The 19,656-nt window shown below is 42.9% G+C and overlaps 1 protein-coding gene across 9 annotated transcripts in view; it reads right to left on the reverse strand.

Moving 5' to 3' along the window:
- TRAF5 (TNF receptor associated factor 5) overlaps nt 1-18,996 on the reverse strand; it is a 30,414-nt gene extending 11,418 nt beyond the window's left edge. Inside the window, exons 1-6 of one of the 9 annotated variants that reach the window (XM_088666718.1) lie at nt 17,721-17,849; nt 16,006-16,081; nt 13,336-13,378; nt 12,075-12,177; nt 2,700-2,927; nt 529-586 (exon numbers count right to left, since the gene is read on the reverse strand). In XM_088666718.1, coding sequence (XP_088522844.1) covers nt 529-586; nt 2,700-2,923 — 282 coding nt within the window. In that variant the 5' untranslated portion in view covers nt 2,924-2,927; nt 12,075-12,177; nt 13,336-13,378; nt 16,006-16,081; nt 17,721-17,849. Of the gene's footprint in view, nt 1-528; nt 587-2,699; nt 2,928-12,074; nt 12,178-13,335; nt 13,460-16,005; nt 16,082-17,720; nt 18,127-18,444 lie in introns of those variants that run through there. The other 8 variants (XM_088666719.1, XM_035111268.3, XM_088666717.1 and 5 more) reach the window with 8 other exon arrangements.
- Between the last annotated feature and the right edge of the window lie 660 nt (nt 18,997-19,656).

A 19,656-nucleotide genomic window follows, 5' to 3' on the forward strand; every position in this document is an offset into this window, starting at 1 on the left:
ATAAAGGGCAGGAAATAAACTGAATGAATGAACAGATGATATTTCTGCCCCTGCAGTAGTTGCAGTTTTATTTTCTGGGCATGAGGTCAAAGTGGTGGCTTTGAGCTACAAACCCTAAATGGCTTGAGATAGTATCTATTTCAGAGGAAATGCCTCACCCCATAATACAGATCAGGATCATAAAGATCAGCCCAAAGGCTCTTGACTGTGTTAGCATGATGTGAAATCTTAACAGGAAGGGCTGGTAGGAAGCCATAAACTTGCTTCACAATTGTAAAACTCACTTTCCCTAAAAACAGGAGTAGGAGGGGAAATAGATCTGGCCATTCCTGAGAGTTCTGGATTTCCAAGTTTGTTCTCCATGTTTTGATGATTAAAATTATTTAAACATTCTGGTATGAAAATCTCATTGGGCTCCAAACTTCAATAGGTTCTTCACGTACATGCAAATAATACTGCACACAAAACTGTTGAAACGACTGACTTCCCGCACCCTCCAAAGAATGTAAACAGAAATTATTTTCTTACTTCATGTAGCTTTATTATTTCTTTGTCCACAGGACAGGTGGGTACAGCATTCAGTTCTCTAAAGAGATCAGTGGTTATATTTAGTTTAGAAAAAGCTGCTCTGGGGAAAGGATCAAAATTATATGCCTATTATGGCTGGCCCATTAAATTCCAGTTTTATCTGAACAAAAGAATTATTTTTAAAATCCCTCATCTTGCTGCATATTAGACCGGTGCTGATTTCAGCACACCCTTTTCTCAAAAATGTCCTCTTCCCCCATTTTAAATGATTCTAGAGTCTGTTGGCTACACTCGCAGCACCTCTTTAAATTGGAGTCCCACTGTCATGTTACCAAACAGAGAGCTAAAGGGAAATTGCAAGAGGAAATTAAATTAACAAAGCCGCAACCTAACAAGTAATTTAACTGAGCATTAAGTAATAACCGTCACATAAATTGAGAGCACATAAAAATGCTAAGAACTGTGCAGAAAGAGGAAAAACTGAATGAAAATCAGCATAGTATCAAAGCAGTCCTGTTAAACAGGGGTGGGGAGCCTGTGGTTCTCTTGATGTTGTTGGATTCTCAACAACCCTAGCCAGCATGGGCAATGGTCAGGAATGATGGGAAGTGTAGGAGAACAACATATGGAAGGCTTCCCACCCAGTATTAAACTATGTTATGTATCAGATATAAACAAAGGAAACTAGTGAGTCATTAAGCAAGGGCTGCTTCTTATTTATTTCATTTAAACCTGCCCTACAGCACACTAGTGATCCCAGGGCATGGTACATCAATTATTACTTTTTCATCAATAAGTCTTAAAACCCACACAACACAATTCTATGCATATTTATTTAGTGCTCAGAGATTCTTACTTCCATGTAAATGTGCACAGTAGTACAGCATTAGGATGCCATCCTATACCCTGTTACATTGAGAGTAATCTTAACGGAAACAAATGGGAATTATGTCCAAGTAGACAAGCATATGATCGAACAGTTAAGTGACACTTTAGAATTATAGCGTCTCAATTTCACTCTAGAAAGTAACTGTGCGGGCATTTCAGAAAGGAAAAAACCAGTATGACTCTGAAGTGAAAGTTAGGTGAATCAAAAGGGTGCTTTTACAAGACAGAGTTAAAGTTTCATTTTTAATTTTTTCTAAATCTCTTCTCCACAGCAAAGTCACACCAAGCCTGCAGCACTTTAATATCACTGCTATAAAAGTGTTGGAAAGAGGGACTTCCCAGAAAGAAAAATCCACCAGCTTCTAAGGTAAGCTGCAATAAACGCATCTAACATATGGACGTGAACCAGACAAAAGTGTATCCAATCCCCATTCATTTTACTGAGAAGCAAAGTATGTGTTTAAAGGGCCTCCATTGAAGTCGATGGGATTTCAGAATGTTTTAATATTGCACTGCTCAGGCCTCAGATGTCCCCAGAATTTTTAAAAAGTTGCCCCGGGAAAATGTGTTGACTAAAGCAAGAGGAAAAGTAACACACTTTAGGATTATAGTAATGTGCTGTTCATATTGCTTGTGGAGTTGCATGAATAATTAGGCTTGGCTGGGGTCCTCATTTGGCCCACAAATCTGTTTCCCCAAGCCACATTCATCAGCCCACACCCAACATAATGTGACCGGGGACAGGTAAAGATGCAGCAGTAAAGAATTAATCAGGAGCCTTAAAGTTCATTACTTTCTGTTCCTTAAGAGGCAGGATTTGGTGCCTTTTGAATTTGCTGGGATTGCTTGTACTTGGGACCTCCTGGGTGGAGCCCATCCTGGTTGACAGCAGGGTTTCTGTAAACCCTGCTGGGATCCAATTCACTTAGGAATTCCTGAGTGTAGCCGATCTGAGTTTGTGTCTGCAAATACTGCTTTTGCTCAGGGATCTTCCTTTGCAGCACAGCTTGAGTTCAAGCTTTCCGGCAGTGGAAGAATCGGGAGCGCATGATTATTTCCTTTTAAGTAGGGTCACCTGACATTATGGTATTGTCAGGTGACTGACAGGTGGGCACCTGCCAAAGTGGTCTGTTAGGGGCTAGGAGAGGCTCAGGATTTCACCCTCATCTGCCCAGCAGAATCCTGTTCCCCAGTTCCTCACACCAACACAATTTACATAGTTTTCAGGGATGGAAAGGGAGGGTTTGGATCTGAATATAAGAGAAGGAAGGGCCATTTCTTACCTCAGAGAGACTATGCAACGCTGGCAGAATCTGTGCCCACATCCCGTCTGGTGAGGATTGTGAAGGACCAGGTGGCAATAGGCACATCTGTATCGCTCTTCTACGATTTCCACGAACTGATAGTCAGCATTAGGCTCAAAGTCTAAGGAAATGGCACTGGCAGAATTCTGCCGAATGTAGAGATTTGGTAAGTTGCCTGCAAGGTCTTCAGAGGCCATGGGCATAGAGCTACAAACACAAGAATGAAGAGAGAGATGCTACCTGAGAACCTATCGTTATACTTTCCTTACATCTCAAGAGTATCAGGCTTGGAGCTACAAACAGCTCAATATGTACAGTCATGGGGGAAAAGGAAGCAAACCCTCTTTGATTTCTGTGGTCCTTAATCCTTGCCTATATTTGAATGGGTCTAAACTAATTTATTATCCCAGGTTGTATGTTTTACAGTATCACTCAGACATTAGCAGGGTACAGTATATATATATCTGTGCACATTTTCTTCAGTTTGCGTTCAAAGGACACAGAGTTCAAACGTGTGAGACAGGAAGCAAATGCTCTATGTTTATACTTTTATACGTTTCCTGCCTCAAACCCAAGTCGTAACATATGGCATTTAACTTTCCACACACAAGTGGTGCTTTAAAAAAACCACACACACACACTGTTCTACATCACTATCTTCTTAAAATGTCATTCAAGGCTATTCAACATTGACAGGGACTGGGCACCTCAGAGATGAGATTTAAATGGGAGAGCACAGCTCACGCTCTCAGCTTCTACATTAGCCGGGTTGTAGGTTGCGGGAGGTTCCTTTCCTCATTTAGGGGAAAGGAAACAAGTCCAGTGGAAGAGCATCTGTTTTGCACACAGGAGGTCCTGAGATCCATCTCCAACATCTCTAGGTAGGGTTGGAGATTACCTCTCTGCCCGGAGTCACTAGAGAGCCACTGGTAGTCTGCACACTGAGCACAAAATCTATGGTTCTATGAGATATGTTCAGGGAAGTTTTTAATGTGTGACATCTTAATGTATTTTTATTTTTTGTTGGAAGCCGCCCAGAGTGGCTGGGGAAACCCAGTCAGATGGGCGGGGTACAAATAAATAATAATAATAATAATAACAGACTGACTCAGCGTAACACAGCTTCCTATGCTCCTACTGTGAAGAAATATAAGGCTGGAAGGGAGTAAGGGACTTCTTCCCTTCAACAACTAGCAAGCTGCTTCTCAGGTAACTCACATCCCAGACCACTCCCCCTCCTTGCTTTTTATGCCTGAAGGAAATGAACAGGGATTTTCCTTTGCGAAAATCCATCACAGGCTTAACAGACACCTTCAGAAACTAACAAAAAAGCCTAAACATGTTACCAAATTACTCCAGAGAAAGAGCATGGTAGCCTGTATGTTCAGGTCAGTTAAGAAACATTTTATGCTACAAATCAGGTGTGTTTTGGGGTTTGATGGACCGCTTGCCAAGCTTTAGGTATTTGATAGGTTGAGGTTGCTAAATAAACCTGCTGGAGAAAAACATTTGCTGCAGTTCAGTTTATATGCTAAGTGCCTTTGATTAGCCTTTGCACAGCCCAGGAAGCTAAAAACAGCCATAATGTGATCACTATTACAATAAACCACACAACACTTGACGTACAAACAAAAGTACTGTAAAGCTTTTTTTAAAGGGCAAATTGAAATTCTCTTTTTTTTAAGGGTTGAGGAACACTGCTAATTATTCCTTTGAACGCCTCATTAAAAATCCAGAGACTAATTACCTTTCCCCAATATGAATTAAAACAAACTAGTGTAGGGACACTGCATATCAAGAATGCTTCATGTTTAAAGCACTGAATTGTTTTAACATGATTATGGCTAAATTCAAAACGTGCATTTTTACACAAGCTAAAAAGGAACAAAGAATATAATGTACAGCATTTGCTTTGGCTTTATTGCCCCCCCCCCCAGTCCCTAATTTGCTGCTGTTTTTCTAATGGTTAATGCCAATTAGTGCTTCTTTCTACTTTTCTGTTCCCCATGTCTGTGATTTCCATATTGTAACAAACAAGATGTGTGTTATTTACAAAAACAGCAGAAGTGGTTGTTCTTGAGTTCTTGCATATTTACTCGTGTATTTATAGACATTAGAGACACAGAAATCAAGAGCTCCGCCGCTCCTAAAAAGGAGCTTCATGTTGGAGCTACATTTTAAAATTAATGATGGTATTAAGCATTCCCGTAAGAGTTGTGCACAGTGTTTAAGATGAGAGAACATACCAACATAAGAAAACATTTTCTTGCTCCAATTACTGTACAGTTATTGTTTTATTTTATGTAAGGACTTCTCAGTTTTTGGTATTTCAGTTTTTGTTTCGTTATTTCAGTTTTTGTTTCCTTTTGCTATATATATAACCTTTTATAGAAATGCAAGGAACTTGCACTTAACTGGGAGTTGAGCATATACAGCATTCAAAAACTTACCATATAATCATATGCACGTTTACTCCAAAGTCAACCCCAGTGTGCTTATTGGGGCTTTCTTCTGGGTAAGTGTGCACAGCCTGAAATTCTGTGGTGCCTTGCATAACAGCTGAACAACACACTGAAGATACTTAGGAATGACTCATTCTTGGAAATGTCAAAACTGTTAAGAAACCTGCACAGGCAGAATGCTGAAATTTGGTGTGCCTTTATTCTAATTGATTGCTGAGAATCTGAAAACGAGATATTATTGTCTTTTATGTGAATTCTACTGTGTCAAAAAGGGACAGCACAGAGCAAGCCAAACGTGTGGATGACTGGAAGGGTGAAAGCGGTCCTTCCTACACAACTCAAGGGCGGTACAAAGATATAGGGATGCAGGTGGCACTGTGGTCTAAACCACTGAGCCTCTTGGGCTTGCAACGGAGTGAACTCGAAAGCACGCCAGTGCAAGTAGATAAATAAGTACAGTTGCGGTGAGAAGGTAAACAGTGTTTCCATGTGCTCTGGGCTTCTGTCACTGTGTTCCATTGCGCCAGAAACAGTTTAGTCCTGCTGGCTACGTGACCCAGAAAGCTGTCTGTGGACAAACGCCGGCTCCCTCGGCCTGAAAGCGAGATGAGTGCTGCAACCCCATAGTCACCTTTGACTGGACTTAACCGTCCATGGGTCCTTTACCTTTACCCCCCCTTTTTTTACAAAGATATGAAAGAGAAATTTGCAGTGGCAGCCCTGAACATATTCAAGCTGGCAGAATATAAACTGGGTTTACTATCCTAAGGAAAGGTTTGGACTAACTAATAAAAACCAGGGGACTACGTCTTCATTGCCAATAATTATAAGTATATATTTTTTTGAAACCATGATTCCCAAAGGAAGAATAACTCTTGTTTTTTTAATTGCATAATCTTTCATATGGTTCAGACACAAATCATAACTAGGTAAAGGGACCCCTGACCATTAGGTCCAGTCGTGACCGACTCTGGGGTTGCGCGCTCATCTCGCATTATTGGCCGAAGGAGCCAGCGTATAGCTTCCAGGTCATGTGGCCAGCATGAGAAAGCCGCTTCTGGTGAACCAGAGCAGCACACAGAAACACCGTTTACCTTCCCGCTGTAGCGGTTCCTATTTATCTACTTGCATTTTGACGTGCTTTCGAACTGCTAGGTTGGCAGGAGCTGGGACCGAGCAACGGGAGCTCACCCCGTCACAGGTATTCGAACCGCTGACCTTCTGATCAGCAAGCCCTGGCTCAGTGGTTTAACCCACAGTGCCACCTGGGTCCCAACTAGTACCTAGTGTACCACTAATCCAGCAAACAGTGATTTGGCAAAGATGTCATATGAGCAATCTGCCATGCATTTGAATTGCACCTTAGTGTGTGGTGTCATGCATGAAATTGCCCCTTCTACTGCAGGCCAGGTCAATCAGACAAAAGTGTTCTTGTTAATGGGAATCCACATGTTTCTCTCTTGGTTTTACGGTTATTCTCTAAGTAGGGTAAGAGGACAAGCCTGCAGTAAGTTCCTACACTGAGGTGCTATGATACTTCTGTAAAGGAGGCATTGCATTATTGTATTAAATTGTGTGGGTTTTTTTTTTTAAAAGCAACCAACAATTATTTTGATATGCTTGTCACTTTTGTATTATTCTCAGTTACATAACAGTGGCCGTCATTACACTGATTTTAAAATGAATAAATTAATAATCCACTTTCCCCATGAACTCAGATTAGTAAACAGCAAGTGCAAAGCAGTAAGGCTACTTGCAGAATTAAAAAAAAATAAAGTTCAAGAAAAGCACCATTAAAAAGTTAGAACAAAAAGATAACGATGGCATGGGAATTCAGAAAAGGTGGACTTGTGCAAAAGTTTGTATTGCTTTAGCAAGCCTCCAAGGACAGACTTGAATTTTTGTACTAAGCATCTAAAAAGGTAAAGGGACCCCTGACCATTAGGTCCAGTCGTGACCGACTCTGGGGTTGTGGCGCTCATCTCGCGTTATTGGCCGAGGGAGCCGGCATACAGCTTCCAGGTCATGTGGCCAGCATGACAAAGCCGCTTCTGACGAACCAGAGCAGCACACAGAAACGCTGTTTACCTTCCTGCTGTAGCGGTACCTATTTATCTACTTGCACTTTGACATGCTTTCGAACTGCTAGGTTGGCAGGAGCTGGGAGTCGGGACCGAGCAACGGGAGCTCACCCCATCGCGGAGATTCGAACCGCTGACCTGATTGGCAAGCCCTAGGCTCAGTAGTTTAACCCACAGCGCCACCCACATCCTAAGCATCTAGGCAGACCCAAAAGAAAATTTGTTTCTGCAAGTCAATCTGCCAAGAACCTTTTCCTTCCAGGTTCAAAGGTTTCCCTATTATTCCTTGTTTTCAAAAGGCACCTGAGCACCTCTAGTCACCCATCTCATATTTTAGGGCAAGGTGGTATACTGAACAGTGGTCACTATAAACTGTCAAGTAAATCCATACTTGGCCCTGCTCTTTTCTTTTCTGACAATGGAGATCTCAGGAAGTTTTGACCACTGCTGGGCTGGATTTATGGAAGAGGCTAGATAGGTCCCATGACCCTTTTTTGCACCATCCGGGGTGTGTGTGTGTCACCGAGAGAGATCATTTTCATAATACAGCAGTAGTGCAGTCTATCAATTTCCTCCTAAATATCTCTTTTCAGCAGCCTGGCCTAGACCCTGCAATTCTCATAATATGTTGCTGGTTTGCTGATGAGGCTGGCATTGAAGACAAAAGCTTTAAGTGATTCACCAAGGCACACAGCAATTTCCAAGAGGTCTGCGGGGAGAAAATGATTGAGAACTGCTGTCCCAGTCAATTTCACCCACAGCAAAGCACTTTATGGGAAACCTTTTTTTTAAAAAAAAAGTCATATCTAGGCATACTGCCAATAAATGTCTCCTCTTCTGAGAAGAGACCCAGGGAAAGCCCCAGAGATTAAACAGGGTCTGGGTCCAATAAATATGGACAAATGAGAAACAGGTAGTAACCACTTAAGTTGTTTACCTTTCAATGTATCCTACTGCTATCAGTGCCTTGCAGACTTTAATCAAAGGAAATAGGAAGGAAACAGACAAGACTTGGTTTGCACACAGTGTGCTGCATCAGTAAGGACAGAGATGGAAATGATTAGTGGCACAGATGTGAAATCAAGAACATGTGGACTTCTGAACAACCGTCAGGTGCGAATTACAAAAATAGTATTCAACAATAGTCTTTGTTTATAAAGAATGACAAGGGCACACAATCAGCCTGAAAGGGATAATGGAGACCCCAATATCATGGTATGACGTCTAGAGAGAATGGTGTTTTATCTTTGTAAGAAGTCAAAAAGTAAATGTAGCATTCAGGTAGGAGGGTACTTAAGCAGTGTAGTTTTAAAATGTTATCAATCAATATAGTGTAAGAGTGTCTACTTAACAAGGAATAAGACCTGTGTTCAAAAAACGCTATGCTATCTCTCACTCAGAAAGTTTTGAATATCAGTATCCCCCCCATCTTTAAAACTTTAGGAAAGCTATTGAGGTGTTTAAAATCAAACAAACTTTTTAAGCTTTTCATCTGCACATTTGTCCCCCTTTGCAGATTGCTTGGTGTTTCCATTCTGCATCTTAAATAGGTTTTAATCGTATTTCTCCCTTTTTAGAAGATTGTACAAAGGCACACACCAATTTGATACACGGAACTGCATGTAGCCTACTCATCTAGCATCCTGACCAAGTATAAACAATTAAACATAGCTCTTTACCAAGGAAGCCATAAAAAATTGTCCAATATTTTCCAGACTGCAGAAGCATATTGTGCATTTCTAAAAAGGGCTTTCAATTGGATGACTCCATGCTCCGGTATTATGAGGGGGCGACGTCTTCCTACTCGTTTTCTCCATACCATGTGTATAATTTCCCACATCTCTAACATATTCCCCCTCCATCCTCCCCCCCCCCAAAGCTCCAGGCATGGTAACCTTCCCGCATAGGAGAGTTGTCTTTTTCTGCACTTTCCCCAGCTCTGCAATATCTTTTTATAGGTATGGCAGCCATAAATGAACACAGTATTCCAAGTATGGACAAACCATAGACTTGTATAGCCGAATTATGATACTAGCTGTTCATTTCCAGCCCCTTTCCTAATCTCTTAACTTTTTCACAGCTGCTGCACACTGGGTTGATAGGTTCATTCTTCATACTTCCGCGTACTTAACCCTGTCTCCTCCTCCTAGATAGGTAGGCAACCTAAGGCCCGGGGACCAGATCTGGCCCAATCGCCTTCTCAATCTGGCCCACGGATGGTCCGGGAATCAGCGTGTTTTTACATGAGTAGAATCTGTGCTTTTATTTAAAATGCATCTCTGGGTTATTTGTGGGGCATAGGAATTCGTTCATTCCCCCCCCCCAAAAAATTATAGTCTGGCCCACCACATGGTCTGAGGGACAGTGGACCAGCCCACGGCTGACAAAGGTTGCTGACCCCTGTCCTAGACACACCTTCCTATGTTGCTCCTGCTCTGTTCACCCGACAAGTGAACCAGAAGGGAGACAGACAAGACCCCAGACAAAACCCTCATACAATGGAGAAGGCTGTGAAGACTGGCTAAGCCAGACAGATGAATTATTACTATTTATTGAGTTTATATACCACCCTACCGAAGAATTTATGCTTTTGAATTATGGTGCTGGAGGAGACTCTTGAGAGTCCCATGGACTGCAAGAAGATCAAACCTATCCATTCTGAAGGAAATCAGCCCTGAGTGCTCCCTGGAAGGACAGATCCTGAAGCTGAGGCTACAATACTTTGGCCACCTCATGAGAAGAGAAGACTCCCTGAAAAAGACCCTGATGTTGGGAAAGATTGAGGGCACTAGGAGAAGGGGATGACAGAGGACGAGATGGTTGGACAGTGTTCTCGAAGCTACGAACGTGAGTTTGACCAAACTACGGGAGGCAGTGCAAGACAGGAGTGCCTGGCGTGCTCTGGTCCATGGGGTCACGAAGAGTCGGACACGACTAAATGACTAAACAACAACAATACCGCCCTATACCTGGAGGTCTCAGGGCGGCTCACAGAAATCAGGGTGGTTCATATAAATCACTTTCCTATTGGCAGAAAGCTCTAGTCTTGATCATTCCGATTCGCTTTACTTTACCTCAAATGAGCCCATGGTTGTAATAAACGGATACCAAGATGAGTAAGCTCAAAGAACAAGAAAACCAATTCTGAGTGCACAGAAGTCCGGTTTGATTTCCATGTGAGCAATACAAGCACAAGTGTTCCCCCCACCCCACCCCACCCCCCGGATACTGCTGCGTATACACACAACACCAGGAAAGAAATAATTCAATTCAAACCCGGAAATGGCAGAAGAGTGCTGGAGAGTCCTGACAGAGCCCAACGAAGGTGTCAGTGAAGGCAGAGAGGGACTCGAAGAAACTGGAGGCGCAACGGGGCTTTGTTTAGGCTGCCTCCCTAAAAAACAGCTGCTTTTCCAAGTGTCCTCTAGCCTGCCCCAGAGGTTCAATTCTAGTTATGGATATTTTTTGGATACAATATTTTTGGTTCAGATTGTAGGGAGAGCGGCAGAGGTGGCATTTAAAGGATGTTCAGAGAGTGCTCCCCATTTGCGCAATTTTTGCTTATGCACACGGGCACCCAGAACGTGTCTCCGAAATGAGGGTTTTTTTTGGGGGGGGGGAACGACACCTGTACATACTTAGTTTTAGCTGGATCAAGCCTTTATTTATGGTGAAAAGATAAATGAAAAGAGGAACCCTCTACAGGAGAGCTTATATCCTGGAAAACTCTACATATATGTTAGATCTAAAGCCCTTCTATAAGAAAAACCATGAACTTGAAGGTGTGTGCTCTTGAAATATAATCTGGAAATCTACAGGCATTATATTACAAAACTGAGTTAATCTATTTTATGTCATATTCAGAGTAGACTCACTGAGAGCAATTGACTTGCTGATTCATTTCAACAGGCCTGCTCCAAGTCTGACTAACACCAAGTATCACACATTGTTCCTGAGTAATGGTTAAGTATCATAAAAAGTCCGAACCTGTTCACACATTATTTTTTGCCTTATTTAACTATCACACCCTGAACTGTAAGCACCTGGAACATCCTAAATCAATCAATAGCAGGGCTTTTTTTTCAGCCGGAACTCACAGGAACTCAGTTCCGGCACCTCTCAAGTGGGCGCCATTGCCATTCTAAGAGAATGAGGGAGGTGTTTATGGTGAGCTCTGGCGCCTCTTTTTCTAGAAAAATAATGCTGGTGAATATGATTTAAGGCTATTAAAACACTGGAAAGGACCCTAGAATGCTTCATACTAAAAACGTTTGAAACAATGCATTTCCCCCCCTTTCCTATTCTTGATCAGGAACAAGACATCTTTAGTTATTCCCTTCAGAGGTTTGATAGGTACTCACAGTTCTTCCTACAATGAACACAGTTTCCTCTTAGAGACTTACTTGATTTTTTTTTATTCTCTCAAGATTACTCCATTTCATACAATGGTTTTAGTCACAGCACCATAATTATGAGTCTTTATGTTGGTTTAAAAAAATAGTTGTAAAAGAAACTCTGAAAGACACCCACCTCCCTGTAAAGGAACAGTGGAACAGTTCCTATTTATTACACCTTGGTCAACTACTACAAACCATCCATTACTGCTTCATTACTGACTTTCTTCAGAAGTTTGTTTTTAAAATGAACTCACACCCCCAGTATAGAAGTATTGCTATTTTCAGCTTGTCAGTGGGTAGGCAGGGGGAGGAAAACATCAGAACGAGGCACATAAAATGACGCCATTAGCTTAAGTCTCAAATGTTACTACTAGATGCATCAAGCATTTAAATATATTAAAAGGTTACGAGTACCCCAATTGTTGCTTATTTCCAGTACACCTTTATTCTGTTGTTTCATATGAATCTCTCCTGCCCATTTTTTTATTACGGTTTTCATAATACAATAAAATAGTACCTAGAACAATCAAAAAGATGAAAGAGACGGAACAAGAAAAGAAAGAGAAAAAGAACACAGAGAGATAAGAAACACTAAAAGACCAATAAGAATAGTAAAAATCATAATAAAAAAGATACAAGGGTAAAGGAAAAGGAACCATGGACGGTTAAGTCCAGTCAAAGGAGACTATAGGGTTGCGGTGCTCATCTCGCTTTCAGGCCGAGGGAGCTGGCATTTGTCCACAGATAGCTTTCCGGATCATGTGGCCAGCATGACGAAACCGCTTCTGGTGCAACGAAACACCGTGATGGAAATCAGAGCGCACGGAAACGCCGTTTGCTTTCCTGCCACAGGTATTTATCTACTTGCACTGATGTGCTTTCCAACAGTTAAGTTGGCAGGAGCTGGGGCAGAGCAACAGTTTAGACCACAGCGCCACCCACGTCAATAAAGCATATAGCCCTCTGTCACAGCTTTTCCCTTAATCTTTAATCCACATACAAATAAGTAGTCTTCCCAGCTTCGCCTTCCTTAGCCTTACACCTTGAGGAAAACCCACTCTGGCCTGTCTCTCACTCAGGTCCCTCTTCATCTATCCATCACCTCTCTTATGTAAAGGTAAAGGGACCCCCTGACCATTAGGTCCAGTCGTGACCAACTCTGGGGTTGCGGCGCTCATCTCGCGTTATTGGCCGAGGGAGCCGGCATACAGCTTCCGGGTCATGTGGCCAGCATGACAAAGCTGCTTCTGGCGAACCATAGCAGCACACAGAAACGCCGTTTTTACCTTCCCACCAGAGCGGTACCTATTTATCTACTTGCACTTTGATGTGCTTTCAAACCGCTAGGTTGGCAGGAGCTGGGACCCAGCAACAGAAGCTTCATTTTATGTATGCTTCTCTTATGTAGCTTCATTTAATTTATATGAATCTGAACTCTATCTATGTGCCCCATGTGTTATTAAGTTTTCACTATTTTACAGTAATAAGTGGGTAGAGGTCATGACTAAATAAGCACACAAGCATTATCTTTAAGGTTCTTACTTGATGATCAAGCTTCTCCTACTACTTGGTATGACGGTATCAATTACCTCAGGCTCACCCTCAGGCTTCATTTACAGTTATCTGCTCAGTCCATAAGTGTTAAGCAAGCCGTATTTGTTTCAGCAATACTTACTTCAAAGCAAGCATGTGCAGGATTTCAGCTCAAAGCTCTATTGCTGCAAGAAACAGTACCAATTACATCACAAAAATACCACTCGTGTACATTTATTGTCTCTCTGACTTCTTTAAATAGAAGAGAAGGCAGCAGAAAGAGAGAGAAAATATTTTTCCCCCCATGATTTCTTGATTTTAATGTTCCTCCCACCAGATTTTGGATCTAGATTCCTAATCACTTTATCTTAAGCATTTCATAGAAGAGATTGGTATTACACAATTTTCTTTTTTAAAATGCTCATCTTGGAAACATTTTATTTACACATACTTCTCTAGTCTTTATTACAAGAAGAATGTAATGTATTCTATCAAAATGAGCAAACCAATCTGAAGCAGAGGAAGGCACATGTTTCAATAAATAGTAAATTAGTAATGATGTGGTAAAAGTAATATAATGCAAAGCTGCAAATGGCAGACAATGCGTAGCAGAATTTATATACTGAACTAAATCTTATGATTCCCCAAACTGTACATCAATACAGATGTTTCACCCACCAATATCTAGGACACTGAAGTAGTAATTAAATAAAAAATTAATAATAATAATAATAATAATAATAATAATAATAATTTTTATTTATACCCGCCCTTCCCAGTCAAGACCGGGTGGGAAGCACGCAAAAAAGTCAACTATGTTCTCAAGCAGCTGACAATTGGATTATACTGAGCACTGTTTTCTATACATATGGTGAAAAGTGGTTAAAGGTAAAAAAGGCAGGGTGGATAAAAATCAATGATTTTTTTTAAAAAATGGATTTTTTTTATTTAAATTGGATTTTTTAAAATAAAATGCTTTTTGAGGAAAATATATTACCATCCAAAGGTTATTCCATCATGAAATAAAGATTAGTTTTTTTAATTATGTAGAATAAGGTTGTATATGTTTAATTTTTTGGGGGGGTAAATAAATTCCATTAATCCATTCACAATGTCATGCTCTTCCAGAGGTTTTTGTACGATTATTGGACAGTTTTTCTGCCTACAAGATATTATCACAGGTGCTTGGTTTACTTTTGCAGTTCTCAAAACTGAATTTGGCTCAACAGAGATCACATGCCTCTTCTTCACAGCAAAAATGTTGTAACATGAACAGAGTTGAGAAAAAGACCTTAATCCTATTGTTCTACAAACCTATGAATACAGAAACAACCCCTTGAGTGCTAAGTTTGAAGAAGTTCAGTGAATAGAATAGAAACAATATTTTTCTGATTGTTTGGAGTGGACAGTATTTAGGTTTTTCATGTGTAGGCTGGGCTGACAGTCTAAATTTCTTAAAATATATATATTTTGGTTTTTTTATTTTTCTCCTTCCTAAGTACAACAGTAAAGTTGTCCAAATATGAATGATTAACCTATTAAACTGGGGATAAAAAACTAATATGAAAAGTTGTTATTCTAAAAATCTTCATCTACTTGCATATTAAAGTTATACCAGCAAGAATTAGTCTTTATGTAGAAAACTATGATTTAAATCAAGCCTTACTGACTAGTGATTTAAATCATGATTTAAATCGTGATTTAAATCAGTTTGATTTAAATCAAATCCACCCTGAAAAAAGGTAAAGGTAAAGGACTCGTGGATGGTTAAGTCTTGTCAAAGGTGACTATGGGGTTGTGGCACTCATCTTGCTTTCAGGCCGAGGGAGCTGGTGTTTGTCCACAGGCAGCTTTCCGGGTCATGTGGCCAGCATGACTAAACTGCTTCTGGAGCAACGGAACACAGTGACGGAAACCAGAGCGCACGGAAATGCCGTTTACCTTCCCGCCGCAGCGTTACCTATTTATCTACTTGTACTGGTGTGTTCTCAAACTGCTAGTTTGGCAGGAGCCGGGACAAAGCAACGGGAGCTCACCCCGTCGCAGGGATTAGAACTGCCAACCTTCTGATCAGCAAGTTCAAGAGGCTCAGTGGTTTAGACCACAATACCACCCGCTCCCTCTTAAAAAATAATAATTTGCATTTCCATCTCACCTTTCTCTCCAAGGAGCTCTGTGAGTTAGCTTAGTCTGAGATACAGTGTCTGACCCAAGGTCACCCACCAAGCTTAATGGCCAAGTGGAGATTTGAACCCTGGTCCCTCACAGGTTCTAGCCCGGCACTCTAACCATTACACGACACTGGCTGCCTCACCAGAGTCCGAAAGTCCTCATCTAACCTGCTACGTGCTACACCTCACCCCATGAGAGCCACGATCTGCTACTAAGATTACAGACTTTCATTTACCCATGTAGGAGAAAACAACTCAAAGCAAGAACAGGAAATAGCTTTTTATTGAAACCCTTTAAAAAGCTCCAATGCATTTTGATCTGCAAACAGCTCCTTATTTGAGGGAGGAGGGTAACGACACACTGAATTTATTTGACTGATGGTGAGCTCTATTTATAAAGAGTTCATTTACCAAAAGTAAATGTACATATAGCCTTTTCCTACACAAAGTAACACTGCTGCCCAGGGATTCAGAGTGTGTGAACCGCCGCTACACAGGAACCTTATTTCTCCATCTCAGTGTGCTAACTCCAAACCCTCATATCTATATGCAGTACCACAGGCATCATGATTTGATAAAGAAAATTACAGATTTTCCATTACAGCACGATCGATTCTGGACTTGCTTTATTTATGGCTTACCATTATGCATTCCCAAAGTAGATGAATTCCTTCATGTACCCTTCTGTCATCAAAAGTTAATACTGATTCTTGTCTCCTGGAAGAAATGCAAGTGCTAACCACAGACAGAGACAGCCAATGGCCAATAAGGTCTTTAATATTTTCTGAATGACTATAATCCAGTACAAATACCATGTTTAGGTGTACACAAAAAACAGCAACCTAATGCTTCCAGAGATTTCTCACATGAGCCTAATTTGTCAAGAAACATTTACAGCAGCTGTCGTTGGTTTCTTGCTCTCCAGGGGTTTTTTAATTGATGCCACTGGTCCTATTCCCCTTGAATCTCACAAAGCCCCATTGCAATATTCAGTAAATTACAGTGCATTTGGATTTGAAAAAGGAAAAAAAATTCAGCATGTGAATTGCACAGACCTTATAACATGATCCAGAAGACTGTGTGCTAGTTTGAATGCTCAGCTTTATATATAATTAACAGCTTGCCTCAATGCATTTTTCATTTACCTAAGTTATTTTATACACTGAGGTGGGCACTTTTCAACAGAACCAAGGTTAGGGCTGCAGCTCTGTGCCCATTTACATGGCCTCAGTAAGCCCCAGGGACTTACTTCTGAGCAGACATACTGTATATAGTACGATTGCACTGTGATACTTTAACATTGTTGAGCCCACTGAGAAACGAGTCTACAAAAGCTAAAAAGATAAAGTTATCCCAATTCCTCCTGCCTAGTAGCACAATGCCATCTTTCCCACGATTTCCTGCATCATCACTGGGAGAGAACTCATCATACAAGCCTATTCACCACACATATGACATTTCACTTTCAAAAAGCAATTACTGCCATGTGGAGAAGCAGGACAAGAGCAGATTCTCTCAGAGCCCAATAACTCCAACCTCAGGTGTACAAAGCAACAACAAATGACACAAATAGTTATGGCTCCACAGGGATTATAAAGAGAAATCAAATCTCTGCATAGGGTTCTAGAACACTATTTTCATCTGTCTATGGGCCACATCACCTCCTCACCACATAAAGGGTTATTCCTTTACTGCAATCTGATATATTCAGTTTGCTGAGGATAAATCCCACTAAACTCAGGAGTTGCTTCTGAGGAGTCAAGTACATAATTCCACTGCGCAGCCCAGACTTCTCTCACAGCCATGGTGGATTAAGATGACTTGTTCTCTCCCTTTCTTTTCAGAAAAGCCTCCAAACTTCCTAAAGTGCTTTTGTTCCTTGAGCAGGGTGCCTTCACACCCACCATTTATGAGCAGCTGTCAGGTTCCCTTGCACAGAAAAAGGGGGACAGTGCAAACAAACGCCTGGAAACAAGTTTATTTAACAATTTCTGGCCCAGAGCAAAATCTAAACACACTTACCCGGGAGGAGGTACCACTGAGCCTGAAGGGCTTTTACTTCTGAGTCAGTTTAGACTACATACGTGCAATTTTAGCACTATCCCCCCCACCCTTGAGGGAATAACCCAAGTTCTATAGGGCTTGCTTCTACCTAAACATACAAAATTAGCTATGCCTTTATATTCCCCACATCATTGACATGAACGCTGTGTAGAGAGCATTCACAGCAAACTGACACTCGCTCATCCGGCAGCAATTGAACGCTACAGTACAGTATATTAAAAGGCAAGCCATATATCTGGGTAATAAAACCCACTCCCGGGCTTTCTCTAACTACAGCAGCACCCTGACTCACCTGTCGCGCCCCCTCTCAGCTCCTCGTCTGGGGGGGGGGGGTTCAAAGGCCACACAAGCTCCCGCCCGCTGTCGGTCCCTCCACCGCAGCCTCCCAGCGCCTCTCGAGAGAAAGCCAAGACTGAGGCACTTGCTCACGCAGCGCTCCGGGTCCGCCCAAGCAGCTGTTCTAGTCGACTCCAAACAAGCCAATAGCAACGGAGGAAACGCTGAGCTCCGTCTCAGGAGCACGTGGGGAGCAAACCCAGCGGGCCGGGGAGGGGCGCGGGGCTGACGTAGGCGCCCACGCGGGGCCGGCCCTACCACTGGGTTGAGCCACGCAGCTCCCTCAAGTTGGGGCTTTTGCGCGTGTGGGTCGCCGCCTGCATATCCTTTATTTTGTACCGCCCAGGAAGAACCACTCCCCTCTCCTGCCGGAATGCCTTGGGCAGCTTTTGTTATTCCGCCTCAGAGGGCGACTGCCTTCGGGGGCGAGTGGTGAGCGGGGTACACGTGTCCCGGCCCTCCGCACGTTCCTCGCATGCCTGACTGTTCTTTTGTTCTCCACCCTACATACACGCGCGGGCGCTTTCAATGGGCAAAGGCGCACGAGCTCCAGCCAACCCGCCCCCTTCCCCGGCCGTGTTTACTTGGAAGTAAGTGCCATTAAATTACACGGCGCTTACTCCCCAGGTGCGCAGAACGGCGGCCGGCTGGACTCGCCTCCTCGCCGCTTGCCTACTTACCGGGGCGGCCGGCGAAGGCAGCTGCGCGCACGCCTCCGCGTAGTTTCCGGGGAGCAGCCGCCGCCGTTGCGCGAACAGAGCGCCTTCCTCCCGCAGCCCGGCCGGGCGGAGGGAACTTTTTCTTGCTGCCGAGCCGCTTGGGAGACGGAGGTGCATGGAAAGACCTCGCGGTTTCCCGAGACGAGAGCAGGCCTCTTTCCCCACCAGCCGCCCCCTCTCGCGCTTCCTCGCCGGGGCTTTCAGTTTCATGGCAACTGAACGAATTACGCTGCCTTCTGGGAAGAGCGGGGTAGAGTGGAAGGGGCTTTCCCAAGGTAGCCTCCTTCCCCGGGCCCAAAGTGGCTACAGCCTGGGAACCGAATCTGTTCTGTTGTTGTTGTTCTGTTGTTGTTGTTGTTGTTCTCCCAAGCCAGGGCGCTTAGATTTCCAGGGCAATTTTGATACGCTTTCTTCCCGAGTGTGCCTCTTGAGGAACCGGGGCTGGGAATCCCGAGGGAGGAAAACACAGCGCTCTTGCGCTTGCGTCCTGCTTGCGAGTTGCTCCTTTGCATCAGTTGCGACGCTGGGAGAACAGAGCCAGCAGAATATATAAAGTACACAACAGTGCACATTTAAATAGGAACCGACCCACCTGGACTCTTCATGATCGGAGGCCCTTCTTCGTGTGCCTCCTCCGCCAGAGGTCTGGAGGGTGGCAGCACGAGAAAAGGGCCTTTGGGGCGTTGGTTCCATCTTGTGGACCGCTCTCCCTTGACAACGCCGGATTTAAGATGAGATTAAAAAGTAATGAATTATTGTGAAAATATTATTCAGGGTGGGGACCTTGTTCAGGGTGGCATGTTGTCAAAGTCTGCCCCTGCCCAAGGGAGGCTCACCTGGCACCTTCATTACGTTATCTTCAGGCACCTGGCAAAAACATCCATCTTCTCCCAGGCCTTTGGTTAATTAAACCATCTACTGTATATAGCCTTTTAAACCGGGGTGGGATTTTTTTATTTGTGTTTGTATATTGCAAACCGCTGTGATCTTCAGATGAAGGGCAGCATAGAAACTAATACCACAGGAAGTGATAAGAGGTCTTGGGCTAAGGGGCACATTCCCTTTGGGGGCAACCTTCCACGAATAGCCTGCCAGGGCTGCATGTGGCCAGAGGCAAAAGTGATATGATCTGGCTTGTACTATGTACAGTACATTCTAGGCACATAAACATCA

This window comes from Zootoca vivipara, chromosome 3, assembly GCF_965207765.1.
Source record: "Zootoca vivipara chromosome 3, rZooViv2.hap1.1, whole genome shotgun sequence".
NCBI classification, from domain to species: domain Eukaryota; kingdom Metazoa; phylum Chordata; class Lepidosauria; order Squamata; family Lacertidae; genus Zootoca; species Zootoca vivipara.